A 14,613-nucleotide genomic window follows, 5' to 3' on the forward strand; every position below is an offset into this window, starting at 1 on the left:
TAAATGCTGCAGGGGCCCATGCTGTGGACATCCATGCCGCAGGAGCCAGTGCTGCAGGGGTTTATTCTTGGTAGTCCAAGCTGTGAACATCCATGCCACAGGAGCCAGTGCTGCAGGGGTTTATTCTTGGTGGTCCATGCTGCAGGGGCCCATGCTGTGGACATCCATGCCGCAGGAGCCAGTGCTGCAGGGGTTTATTCTTGGTGGTCCATGCTGCAGGGGCCCATGCTGTGGACATCCATGCCGCAGGAGCCAGTGCTGCAGGGGTTTATTCTTGGTAGTCCAAGCTGTGAACATCCATGCCACAGGAGCCAGTGCTGCAGGGGTTTATTCTTGGTGGTCCATGCTGCAGGGGCCCGTGCTGTGGACATCCATGCAGCAGGAGCCAGTGCTGCAGGGCCAAGTCTGCAGGGGTTTATTCTTGGGTGGTAAATGCTGCAGGGACCCGTGCTGTGGACATCCATGCCACAGGAGCAGTGCTGCAGAGCCGATACTGCAGGGGTTTATTCTTGGGTGGTAAATGCTGCAGGGGCCCATGCTGTGGACATCCATGCCGCAGGAGCCAGTGCTGCAGCGCCTATTCTGCAGGGGTTTATTCTTGGGTGTTCCATGCTGCAGGGCCCCCTGCTGTGGACATCCATGCCACAGGAGCCAGGGCTGCAGGGCCGATTTTGCAGGGGTTTATTCTTGGTGGTCCATGCTGCAGGGACCTGTGCTGTGGACATCCATGCCACAGGAGCCAGTGCTGCAGCGCCTATTCTGCAGGGGTTTATTCTTGGGTAGTCCATGCTGCAGGGGCCCATGCTGTGGACATCCATGCCACAGGAGCCAGGGCTGCAGGGCCAATTCTGCAGGGGTTTATTCTTGGGTAGTCCATGCTGCAGGGACCTGTGCTGTGGACATCCATGCCACAGGAGCCAGGGCTGCAGGGCCAATTCTGCAGGGGTTTATTCTTGGTGGTCCATGCTGCAGGGGCCCGTGCTGTGGACATCCATGCCACAGGAGCCAGGGCTGCAGGGCCAATTCTGCAGGGGTTTATTCTTGGTGGTCCATGCTGCAGGGGCCCGTGCTGTGGACGTCCATGCCACAAGAGCCAGTGCTGCAGGGCCCATTCTGCAGGGGTTTATTCTTGGGTGGTAAATTCTGCAGGGGCCCGTGCTGTGGACATCCATGCCACAAGAGCCAGTGCTGCAGGGCCCATTCTGCAGGGGTTTATTCTTGGGTGGTCAGCGCTGCAGGGCGCCATGTTGGGCACATTTGTGTTGCAGGGGCCACAGTGCAAGAAAAGCGCTGCAGTGGTCCAGGCTGCTGAGGCCCGTTCTGTGGACATCCATGCCACAGGAGCCAGGGCTGCAGCACCGATTCTGCAGGGGGCGTTTATTCTTGGGTGGTCCACACTGCAGGGCGCTATGTTGTGGGCATCCATGCCACAGAAGCCCGGGCTGCAGGAGGTTATTCTTGGAGGTCCATGCTGCAGGGCACCATGCTGTGGACATCCATGCCGCAGGAGCCAGTGCTGCAGGGCCGATTCTGCAGGGGTTTATTCTTGGTAGTCCATGCTGCAGGGCGCCATGCTGCATTCTCCATATTGACGTGGTCCATCCAGTCAGGACACAAGCTCTAGGAGTACTCACACCCAGGCCCGTACTTCCGAACCCAAGCTTCAAAGGGCCATGCTGCAGAACTCCAGGATGTTGAGCCAAAATTACAAGGGTTCATTTTGCAGAGGGTCCATGCTGAGAGAAACAGGCTACAGAGTCCGTGCTGCAATGGCCCATGCTGCCAGAGTCTATGCAGCAGTACGCATTACACATGGTCAATATGCATAGGTTATTCTTGCAGTGGCACATGCTTCAGTATTCCATTATACAATGACCCATGCAGCACTGGTCCCTGCTGCAAAGTCCATTCTACAATGACCCATGCTGCTGGTGTCCATGCTACAGGAGTACATCCTACAATGTCCCATGCTACAGGAGTACATCCTACAATGACCCATGCTGCAGGTGTATATCCTACAATGTCCCATGCTGCAGGAGCCCATACTGCAAAGACCCACGCAGCACTGGTCCCTGCTGCATGAGTCCATCTTACAATGACCCATTGAGCACTGGTCCCTTCTGCAGAGTTCATCCTACAATGACACATGCTGCAGGGGTCCACCCTACAATGATCCATGCAGCAGAGGTCCATCATACTATGGCCCGTGCAGCATTGGTCTGTGCTGCAGGAGGCCATCCTATAATGAACCATACTGCAGGAATCCTTCCTATAATGATCCATGCTGCTGGAGTCCATCCTACAATGATCCATGCTGCTGGAGTCCATCCTACAATGATCCATGCTGCAGGAGTCCATCCTACAATGATCCATGCTGCTGGTGTGCATGCTGCAGAAGTACATCCTACAATGACCCCTGCTGCAGGGGTCCACCCTACAATTACCCATGCAGCATTGGTCCATGCTGCAGGAGTCCATCTTATATTGAACCATGCTGCAGCAGTGCATCCTTTAATGACCCACGCAGCACTGGTGCCTGCTGCAGGAGTCCTTCCTACAATGATCCATGCTGCAGGTGTGCATGCTGCTGGTGTACATCCTACAATGACCCATGCTGCAGGTGTACATCCTACAATGTCCCATGCTGCAGGAGCCCGTACTGCAAAGACCCATTCAGCACTGGTCCCTTCTGCAAAGTCCATCCCACAATGATCCATGCTGCAGGTGTGCATGCTGCAGAAGTACATCCTACAATGTCCCCTGCTGCAGGGGTCCACCCTACAATGATCCATGCAGCATTGGTCTGTGCTGCAGGAGGCCATCCTATAATGAACCATACTGCAGGAATCCTTCCCATAATGATCCATGCTGCTGTAGTCCAGGCTGCAGGAGGCCATCTTATAACTACCCATGCTGCAGGACTCCATCCCACAATGATCCATGCTGCAGGTGTGCATGCTGCAGAAGTACATCCTACAATGACCCCTGCTGCAGGAGTCCATCCTACAATGATCCATGCTGCTGGTGTGCATGCTGCAGAAGTACATCCTACAATGACCCCTGCTGCAGGGGTCCATCCTACTATGGCCCATGCAGCATTGGTCCATGCTGCAGGAGGCCATCTTATATTGAACCATGCTGCAGCAGTGCATCCTTTAAAGACCCTCTCAGCACTGGTCCCTACTGCAGGAGTCCTTCCTACAATGGCCCACGCTGCAGGAGTCCATCCTTTAATGACCCATGCTGCAGGTGTGAGTGCTGCAGGAGCCCTTCTTACAATGACCCATGCTGGGGGGGTCATTGCTGCAGGAGTCTTTCCTACAATAACCCGTGCTGCAGGCATGCATGCTGCATATGTTGTCCCTACAATGTCCCATGTTGGAAGAGTCCATCATACAATGACCCATGCTGTAGGGGTCCATGCTGCAGGAGTCCTTCCTATAAATGCCCATGCTGCAGGGGTCCATGCTGCAGAAGTCCTTTCTACAATGACCCATGCTGGAGGGGTCTATGCTGCAGGAGTCCTTCCTACAATGATCCATGCAGCACTAGTCCCTGCTGCAAAGTCCATCCGACAATGATCCAGGCTACGGGTGTACGTGCTACAGGAGTACATCCTTCAGTGACCCATGCTGCAGGGGTCCATGCTGCAGGAGTCTTTACTACAAAGACCCATGCTGCAGGCGTGCACGCTGCAGAAGTCTATTCTTCAATAGCCCATGCTGCAGGGGGGTACATGTTGCAAGTGTGCAGAATGGAGGAGTCCTCCTTACAGTGACCATGCTGCAGGTGTGCAGGCTGGAGGAGCATTTCCTACAATGACCCATGCTGCAGGGGTCCATGCTGCAGGGGTCCTTCTTACAATGACCCATGCTGCGGGGGTCCTTCTTACAATGACCCATGCTGCGGGGGTCCATGCTGCAGGGGTCCTTCTCACAGTGACCCATGCTGCAGGAGTCCTTCTTACAATGACCCATGCTGCGGGGGTCCATGCTGCAGGGGTCCTTCTCACAGTGACCCATGCTGCAGGAGTCCTTCTTACAATGACCCATACTGCGGGGGTCCATGCTGAAGGAGTCCTTCCTACAATGACCCATGCTGCAGGTGTGAATGCTGCAGGAGTCCATCCTACTATGAGCCGTGTAGCACTGGTCCGTGCTGCAGGAGTCATTCCTTTAATGATCCGTGCTGCAAGTGTGTCGATGCAGAAGTCTATCCTTTAATAGTCGATGCTGATGGGGTCCATGCTTCCCCTAAAATGATCTAGGCTGAAGGGGTCAATGCTGCGTGAGTCCTGCACATCTCACAATTACCTCACACCTCAGGGGTTCATGCTCAGGGGTCTACACTAATGGCCATGCTGCAGCGTGCCATATTACAATGGTACGTGCTGCAAGCACAACTCATCCAGGGGGCATGTTTCAGGTGCCGATGCTGTGAGGCTCCATGATGAAGGGGCACTTGTTTCCAGGGCAGAGTTTGAAACTGCAGGGTTCCGTGTTACAGGGGCCACACTGTGAGAAAAAAAGAAGCACAGGCAAACATGCTTCGGAGCAGGGGCCCGTTCTTCCGAGGTCTATACCCCCCTGCAAGAGCCCATATACCAGGCGTCTATAGGGAAGCGATCCCTATTGGTGTTGACCAATGTGCAAGGGGCCACGTTTTAGGAGTTCTACACGGGTTCTACTAGTTCTAAGTGATTTTTTTTCATACATTTTCGGACATTTTGGAGACTATGAAATGATCCGAAGTTGTCATACGCTGCTGCCGCTGCATACATCAAGCCCCTGGCGTCAAAGCACATTTGACTGTTGAGTGTTGACACAACTTCGTTTTGGATCGGGAAGTCAGCTTGGTCGTAGAATGTGCTGTGAACTAAGGAAGCCAGTACTTCCAAGCCATTGTCACACCAGTGCTTCGTGGGGTAGGCCCTTGTGATTGCAGACGCACAGGATTGTGCAGCAATTCGATCAGTTCTCGACTGGGTGCGCCTAAAAACACACACACGCCAATTGACCCCATCCTGGGTGTTTTTAATCTCCAGATACACAAGGCGAGGGAGGCTGTGATTCTGGGTGTTTGTATATCAGGATGTCAGCACGGAACGCTGACATGCTCGGGCCAAATGCACAGCGCTGCCAGGCAGGGTGGGGTGAGGTGAGCATACACGGGTAGGCCTCGAGGCCCCGCGCACTGAGGCAGGCAGTATTCTCTACTGGGGGGTGAGAAGGGATCCCCTATGGTGTGTTTTTTATCCCCGGGAGGTTTGTGCAGAGATGCCCTGACTTAACTCACTAACCAGGAGGAATGGACCATCTTTCTGCCCGGGGAGAGTCGCAGAGATGTATCCAGAGTTAATGTACCCAGGGCCCCAAGGCTGTGCCCGGGGTCCTAGGAGAGAGCGGTCACAGCCTGTCCAAGCTTCCTCTCTTAGCGCCTCAGGGCAGGCTCCCTGGCCACAGGATGAGCAGGAGTTTAAAGACAGACCTAGCAGTCTCTTCCGTCTCTCTGTCCCAGGACCACTCATCACTGGCTGTCTACCCCTGTCTGCTGTGTTTCATTTAACGATCTGTGCCTGCCCTGCCCTGCACCCTTCAGTGGAGCAGCAGCCTGTCCCCCGGGTTCTATTGTTGCCACAGCCAAGAACCCCTTACAAAAAGGACTCTTCCAGGGCTGCCTGCGCCCACGACCGAATCACGTAGCTGTAGGGGCGCTTGATTTATAGTCAAGGATGACTGCCACAGTTCTCATGGGAAGGTCCATTCACCCACAGAGGAGAGAAGAGCTCCATTCAGCGAACAGTCTTTCATCTCCTTTGGCGGTAGGTCAAGGAGTTCCTCAAGGCTCTACACTTGCACCCACATTGTCAATCTCTATTTAGAACCACTGGGAAATCTCCTAAGTAAATCCGGGATCCACTATCATCTCTATGCAGATGCCAATCAAACCTACCTCAAGGTTGCCTCCACTCACGATCTCGCCATCCTAAGCTCTACTCTCGATTCCATTCAAAACTGGATGTCAATGCATCAACTTATTCAGAATCCCTCCAAAACTGAATTCCTCCTCCTCACTTTCTCCTCCCCCGGTTCAATCATGGATGGATCAGATGAATCTACTTATCTATTTAACAATAAACCCATCATTGTCGACAGCGCAAAATCCCTTGGTGTCATACTCAACAAAAAACTTAATCTGATCTCCCACATCAATTCCATTGCAAAGTCTGCTCGATACCAACTGCGCCTTCTTTGGGGAATTCGGCGCTTTTTCCCGGAGCAAGACCTTAAAACCCTGGTGCAATCACTGGTCCTCTCCAGACTGGACTACTGCAATTCTCTTTGTACTGGCCTCCCCAAATCCCACCTGTCCCTCCTTAAATCTGTTCTCCTTTCAGCAGCTCATTTCATTTATGGGGCCAAAAGAAGCAACCACATCACACCGATGTTATCCACCCTCCGCTGGCTTCCCATCGAGGCTAGAGCTATCTACAAGACTGCCTGTATCACCCACAAAGGCTTGCACTCCTCCTCTCCTCGCTACCTGGTGAATAAACTGAAACTCTCTGGAGGCTCTAGAACATCTCGTAATGCGGAAAATGTACTGCTTGAACCTCCCACTTTCAAGAAGGAAAGATCGATGGCCCAATCCTTTTCAGGCAATGCAGTGAGAATCTGGAACTCACTTCCGCCTCAGCTCCGAACCACCACCTCCTCCCGGGCCTTTAAAACGGACCTCAAAGTTCTCCTCCTCCAAAGACACCTCTAAATTTAATACACGCCCTCTCTATTATCTGAAGGAAGGCCTCCCATTGTTGAAAATTCTATTCTACATGACTATGGAAGTGCCTTCCCAGTGTGTTCTTGTGGTTGGAGTGTTTGCCACTTATTGCAGTATTATCCTTGTACCTGTGTTTGGTACTCTTTTGTAACATGCACACACCACTTTTCTCTTGTAACACACTGTTATCTACCTTTCACATTTTGTTTGCTTTAGATACTTGCACAAGTGCCACTATTGCCTACGTAATGTATGTTCTTGTGTTTGAGTGTCTGCCATTTATTGCAGTATTATACCTCTAATTGTACTTTGTTTTCTCTTGTAACCTGCACACATGTCACTTTTTCCTCCTGTATTTGCACCGTTTGCTACCTCATGTATTTTGTTTGCTCATAATTGTCACTTTTGCCTCATGTAACTTAACGTTTGCTTTTGTAATTTGCTCACTTGTAGTTTTCTCCTCATGTATCATTACTTGTCCTATTGTGAAGCGCTCTGACGCCTTCGGGTAAAGTAAAAACACATAAATAAATAAATAAATAAATAAATAAATAAATAAATAAATAAACAGCCCCGCCTCGGTGCCCAGGTCCAGCTTGAGACCTCTGCCCACAGTCCAGCCTCTCTGCCCCAGTACCCAGGAGATGAGGCCCCTTATCCGCAGAGGCGCTTCATTCTTGGTCCTTCATGGTAACTCTTTTCCTCTCCTGGTCTCACTGCCCCATTCCCCACAGGAGCTGTATTCCTAACCCAGCCTCGCTTCACCTTTCCTCGGTGGCGCCTTTCCCTCCCAGCCATGGCTGCACCTGTCCTGATGGGAGCTTCACTCCTATTGCGACCTCGCTGCACCTGTCTCAGGCCATTACAAAAATATGCCTTATGCTAATTACTTTGGCTGAAAATAAGTGTTGCTTTATTCACTCATCTACACACCTTTGGCGGTGGTATACTACACTGAAAATTGTTCAGATGAGTCATTGACTTTTTGGATGTGAATGTACCCGGGTTCAGATCTGAAGGGTAGCCGTAGCCCTGCTGTTCACAGCCCGGCCTCGCTGTCCCTGTTCCCAGGAAAGCGTACCCCATACTTTGTCCGGATATGGATTCATTCCTGTCCGGCCTCGCTGCCCCTGTCCTGGGGGACTGCTGTGTTTCTAGCCCAGCCTCGCTGCCCTTGCCCCCACTGCATCTTCTTCATCCTTAACCGGGCCTCGCTGCTCCTGTCGTGTGGTACTTCCTTGGCTTCACTGCCCTGCCCCAGACGGGCTTCGTTCCTACTCTGACCCGCTCCCCAGGGAACCTAACCCCAGCCTCACAGCGTTTGACCACAGAAGAGCTTCACTCCTAGTCCCGCCGGACTCAGGTGTGTTAACCCCACTGCCCCTGCCCCCAGAGAGGGTCCACTGTCCGCCTGGCCTCACTGCCCCCCGCTCTCTCAACCTGACCACAACACTCAGTCGTGAGAACTTTCCTAGCTGCTCACGCGCCTGGCTCTCGGCGCTGCACATTTTGCAGTCAAAATAGACGAAAACACAACGCCCCCCCCCCCCCCCCCCCTCCTCCCCGCTCCTGTCCCAGCAGCCCCTGCCCGCCCTCCCTCCGGTGATCATCATAAATTATTGGCGTTCTGTTTTCACCAGCCTGCTCTCCATAGGATTGAGACTAGCTTCTATGGCGCCTCCTCCCCCTACCCCAGGTGAGAGCGTGCAGCTCAGCTGCTCTTGCTGCAGTTCCCCTGCACCATCCCGAGTCCCGGGGGACACCCCGGACCCCACCTGCCAATGCACGGCGTTTAAACGCGCCTTCCAGTCCTCTCGCCAGCTGCAGTGCCACTGATGCACAATTACACGCACATTGCATTTGCCAAGTTACCCGGACCCACTGCTGGAGTGCGGTTAATGTACACAAACACACCGCAGTGCCCGTGCACTGCAGCGCACTTGCAGGCGCGCGCCACCCTCTGCAGCACGCGCGCGGGCGCCTTACTTTTCTGGCTCGAGTAGCCCGGGTAGTAGCCGTAGTAGCCGGTGATCCGCAGGATCCGGTCCTCGATGGTCGCCACCCCGTTCGGGGCTGCTTTGATATCCATAGAGCGGCAGGTTCAGGGATAGACCGGTGCAGCCTCCTCGGTTTGCAGCTCTGCCTCCTGCTCCGGGTCCCCTCGCAGCGCTGGAGCAGGACTGTTATCCTGGCCTCTGACACCTTCGGGTAATGTTCGCGCTATAGAAAATCGCATTAAATAAATAAATAAATAAATATGTGGCACTGGGGCCCCGGGTCCTCACTGCAGCTCCTCCCGACCCCGCAGCACTGATGGCTCCTGGTCGTGCAGCAGTTTCTGTCACAGCGCCTGAGTGACTCGCTGGCTCTGCAGCACTAGCTGCTCCTGCAGCACCTGAGCTCCTGCTGCACGTGCTGCAGCTCCGGGGCTTCTGGCCCCGTCACCCTGGAGTTCCTGGCTCAGCAGCAAAAGACGCACAGGGCTCAGCAGCACTTATTGCCCCTCTGGTCCTTCAGCATCGGCTGTTGCTGGTCCCGCAGCTCTGGGGCTCAGTGGTCCTCTTGCAGCACTGACGGCTTCTGGTCTTGTGAGGCTGCAGCGCGTGGTCCAGTATCACACGCCTGATGCTCCTGTCTCCTCTGCCCCAGGAACCCTCTCGCTGTCTCTCTGCTGCAGACGGTCCTCTCAGTCCCTCCTCACAGATTCCTCAACTGCCCGCTGTGGTTTCAGTGCTGATGAGAGGCATTTCCAGGCCGCCGCCGCGCCAGACCTGGGGGGCGCAGCACCCCCGAGCGTGTCCTTGACTGGGCTCTGTCCTCTGACAGCAGACCAACTGCCAGGAAGCGAGTGCGCAGCCCTCCTGCCTAGAAAGGACCTACAATCGCTCGCTCTCAAGGAACAGTGTGCTGGCTGGGCTCGAAGTGTGTTCACATAACCCCGTTATCTCAGCAATGCTAGGAGAACAGGGCAAATGTGCTTAAAAACATATAATAAATCACACAGGTACCTGGTCAGATTTGTGATTGGTTGAACATTTTAATAGGACATTGCTGAACGTCCAGTAACCTCGTAGCATTAATCACTGCAGAGCCAGAATGAAGCCCTTCATCCCATATCCAGGGCTACTACGAATAAGTGGCCAAAGTAGACGAAATAACACGGCAGTGGTGACTAAATTGTGTGGAAACAATGGGCAAATTATTTGGCATACCAGTGCAAATTCTTTAGCAGTATTCTTTCACTATTTTGACGTTTTAACGATACTGTATAGGCAAAAGTTGTACATAATTAGAAAAAGTTTAACACCTACAACAATCATTACCTAAAAGAAGACCAGTTCACCTTTGGAAATGAGTCTCCAACTGAAAGACACAATATTTTGCTCATATGTTTTTGCAACTTGTAATCCGTTTTAACGAAACGCTTTTTTGGATGAAATCTGCAAATTATGCAGCAAGTAGTAGATTATGTGGCAAATGTGGTTAATGGAAATTCATAATGATGCAGAAGTACCAGGGCCACAGAATCACATAATTGCAACAGCCGTAATTTAGCACACATTCCAAACTCTTGGGAAGTGGCGTAGGAAGGGGGGTGCAGTGGGTGCTGTCCGCCCTGGGTGTCATCACTGAGGGGGGTGACAAAATGTCACTGGGGGGGGGGGGGGGGTGACAAAATGATAAAAATATGTGTAACTCTTTTTCTTCCTTATTTTAATCATTTCAATCGGGTGGGGGCGGGAGGGGGGATAACAAGAAATTTTCCACACCTGGTACTACCTGACCTTGCTACGCCACTGCTCTTGGGCACACTTTTTACCTCTGTAGCCCCAGTGTAATACATAAAAATAGCAATCATCATCTATAAGAAGACAAGTGAACCTTAGAAAAGAGCCTACCACTGTCCATCACTATGTTTTGCCCTTTACTTTGTTTTTTAGAAACATTTGATTTGTTTGAACTAGATACACATTTTCTTGTTGCAATATGCAGATTATGCAGCAGATGATGGCTAATATGCGAAGTGCTGTGATCTAATAAGAGTAACACATCAATACTGGTGGACAGGGTTAAGAAACCAAATTTCAAGAAACGCTCCCCAGTATATCTAAAATGAACTTTTCATTAAGCATACACTCACCAGTAACACAGTCATATGATTCAAAAAGCAACTGAAGAAGGTGAACACTATTAGTTCTCTCCATCGAAACATGTCAATGATTTTATCTTCACGATCTTCCAACACTGAATGATTATACACAGTGATGCAGTTCATATTTGTACAGCGACACAGTGATATTTTTAATGACTAATACATTTGTCAATTTGAATTCTTACGTGTTTCAAGCTTAATATGTCTTGTGATGATTTCAAATATGTACATGTGTTTTAGAAATTATGTTCATTGTTGGTAGATGTTAAACCTATCAGACTTAGGGAGGTCGTCCAGCAAACCTTTTGTCTTCTCCTATCCTGTCTTGCATGCTTTTATCAGCCATAGAACTGTGTACACTTTACCACTGCTAACCAGTGCACCTCATTGGCATATTTAATTTGCTTATAAGTCACTAATAAAGTGGTATACCATATACCCACAGTCGGTAAATTAAATAGTAATAGTGGGCCTGCGGCATTTACTGAGCCACCAACTTACATAGCCCTTTAAAACATGTCTCATGCCTGCCATTGCACCCAGTGTGCAGTTTTAAACTGCTAATTAACCTGGCAAAATAAACCTCTTGCTAGGCCTAAAACTGCCCATTTAATACATATGCCCCCTTGATACGCCCTGAACAGCTTATAAAGCCGGGTGCGTTCTATTAAAAAAGTTGGACATGTACTTTTAAGTTCGACATGTCCTGGTAGTGAAAAACTCACAAATTTGCTGTTCACTACTGTGAGGCCTATCTCTCCTATAGGCTAACATTGGAATACCTTATTGCATTTAATATGGTATTATGTTTGCTTAGGAGCAGGTTCGAAATATCATGTTTGGAGTCTTAGAAATCATAGTTTTAAATCCTCTTTAATGGCAATGTCAGATTTTCAGTCAGAATTCTGAAAATGCCACTTTTAGGAAGTTTTCAGAGAAAAACAGGGGTTGGGCCAATATTGCGTCAAAAAGGCTAGGTCACTAATGCCATAGCAAAACAATATGAATACCAATGCTGACGATCCTTGGATGCATTCACTTATTTCGTGAGCGCGCAAATTAATTTCTGCGATCACCATTTCTTTTTTTCATAATCTGAAATATTTTCAAATCATTTTGCATATAACAACTCATATATACAGTTAGCCCACATACATAAAAAGAGATACCAACAAACTTTTAATTCAAATTAATAACCCATAAAATATTACATGTACATCATGATTTAAATACTTGTTTCTCAGTTCTGAATTGAATAGCCCCCTAGGAGCCAGACTAATTACGGCATCATTAGCTCCATCTTTTGGGCAAAATCAGAAGCATATCAAGAACAAGTTTTTGAGTCAATGGCGGGTAGCAGGGATATATTCTTCAGACTGTTTACATATAATCATGTTCCCTGTATGCCAATTATGTCTTAACAACATGCTTTATGGAATACAACACTGTTGGCACGTTTCAAACCCTGCTTTATTAAGGGGTTCTCCTCAGGCCACAGAACAACTGGATATTAAAAAAGAAGAAAGTAATATGTTTTAGTAATATGTAATCTATATGTGTGGGGTCTAACAGAAATGTCTGTTGACTTCACTGTTTACTTTATTTCTACCACAGACCCAGTCATTTGGTTATTCCACTCTTCTTTCTGTATGTATATCCCATTGAGTTCTACAAAAAATAAATGCATACAGAGGTCTTATTAAATGACGGTGTTGGAACATATTAAATAATGAAAATTATTTGGGTGAATTCCATGCAATCACTTAAATGTGGTAATGTCCAGTCCACTTGGCAGTGGTATGCTACATCCTTCAGGGATAGTCTGCAAATAAATACATATGTCAATGACCAACCTGTGTTGTGGAGGTCGATTCATTTAATGTAAGAAAGACTGAGCTTTGAACTTTTCAAAACCTGGCAACATTTGAAGTCACTGCGGTGTGCACTCTAACAGGGATATTCTCAAGAACGTGTGATAATTACCGCAACTCTTCACATCGTGGGAAAATGACGCTGTGTTAACGTTGTATTCTCAACACGGTGGTATCGCGTGATAGTCTCACAATAACACGTCAAATGACTGCGAAAAAATTAACACGATGCTGAAAAAACGCGAAACATGAACGTGAAAATAGTAGCGATGAAGCCAATCGCGATACAAAAATCAGCGATAACCAGTGACAGGTCTGCAATTCCAACAAGTCATGCAGGAAAATGCACCATAAAAGGAGAACCGAAAAAAAGGGAGAAAAAAAATAAACAGCATAGCACCATGGATGCACTCGGACCGAGCGCAGAGGCCAACGCGAACCCCACAAGCCCCACAGACCACCAGCAAGGAACCCCGGAGCCAGGGAAGGCCAAGGAGAAGAGGAGGAAGACGGAGTTCAGTCCGCAGGAAAACCAGATATTTGTAACGGAGGAGATAGAACACTAACAACAACTGTTCATCACCTCCACTGTGTCATTGGCAACACAAACAGTAATAAGCAAGTCCATCGTGGACAACGTGAATGCAGTCGGAGTGTCGAGGAGGTCAATGGAAGAGGTCAAGAGGCGCCGGCACGATGTGAAAAGCCAAACAAAGCAGAAACCTGCTGCTAACAGAAAGGCAGCCACAGCAACTGGAGGTGGGAGTCCTTGCGCCACAGGAGGAGCTGGAGGAAATGGGGGCCACAGTAATCAGTATGGAGATGGTGCAAGGAGTTGGGAGTCCGGACACAGCTCTATGTGACATGACACAACATCAACACGGTGAGCAACAACAAGGAACTGGAGGAGACCGGGGGAGATGGCCACAATGGCACACATGCACAATCATGTGTAGCATACTGGACACCCACACCCACAATGACCCTGGATCATGTCCCTGATCCCCGTGGCACACTGCAGCACACATACAAACACCAAGTAGGCCCCCATCCACCATGTGCCCAAAGGGGTCCCACCCACACATCACGAATCTCACAACCAATACATGCACACGTGCGAAACACAGCAAATATGCGCATTTGTGAGCCACACTGACATTGCAAGTAGCACAACATGTCATTCAACATGGCTGCAGAACAATCATCATGACATTCTGCCCACCACAACACTGAGGTGGCTGAGTGTGGACCACATCCGTAAAGGAGAAGGTCACACTCTGACACATCCCTGTGCACAAACAACCCCTGACGTCACCAATACATCTGCAGACAAACAATGCACAAGAGAATAAAAACCGTCCAAGAGCACAAATGACCCAAGTCGCCAACATCTCAGCACTGTAAAAGCACAAAAGTCAAAGGCACATCGCCTCAAAGGGATAAGGGGCAGCAAATTTACTGCTTATGGGGCAAATCCCCCACAATGCAGCATACACACATAGCAACAACAGCACATCCACACTGACGACAATGTAGTACAGAGTGCAACACTTACACTGCAGAACAGAGCACACAACTGGGTCTGCTTGTGCGTTGAAACTGGCCAATCACACCTGACTTTGCAGGAAACTGTGAGATGAAAATGTACGTGTACAACCTCACATCCGTGATGTAGTCCAAATGTCCACTGTCCCGCATCAAATAGTCCGCTCCTCCCAAACAGTCACAATGTACATTGTCATGCAGTTTGTATGTAAATGTGAATAATGTGTCAACATACATGTCAACACAATGTCAAAATGCATCTCC

General features: G+C 49.7%; 1 protein-coding gene across 1 annotated transcript in view; it reads right to left on the bottom strand.

The window, feature by feature from the left end:
* Window positions 1–9,418, bottom strand: part of SLC35F4 (solute carrier family 35 member F4) — a 581,324-nt gene extending 571,906 nt beyond the window's left edge. Inside the window, exon 1 of the mRNA XM_086937979.1 lies at window positions 8,767–9,418. Coding sequence (XP_086794105.1) covers window positions 8,767–8,869 — 103 coding nt within the window. The 5' untranslated portion in view covers window positions 8,870–9,418. The remainder of the gene's footprint in view (window positions 1–8,766) is intronic.
* Between the last annotated feature and the right edge of the window lie 5,195 nt (window positions 9,419–14,613).

This window comes from Lissotriton vulgaris, chromosome 9 (assembly GCF_964263255.1).
Source record: "Lissotriton vulgaris chromosome 9, aLisVul1.2, whole genome shotgun sequence".
NCBI classification, from domain to species: Eukaryota; Metazoa; Chordata; class Amphibia; order Caudata; family Salamandridae; genus Lissotriton; species Lissotriton vulgaris.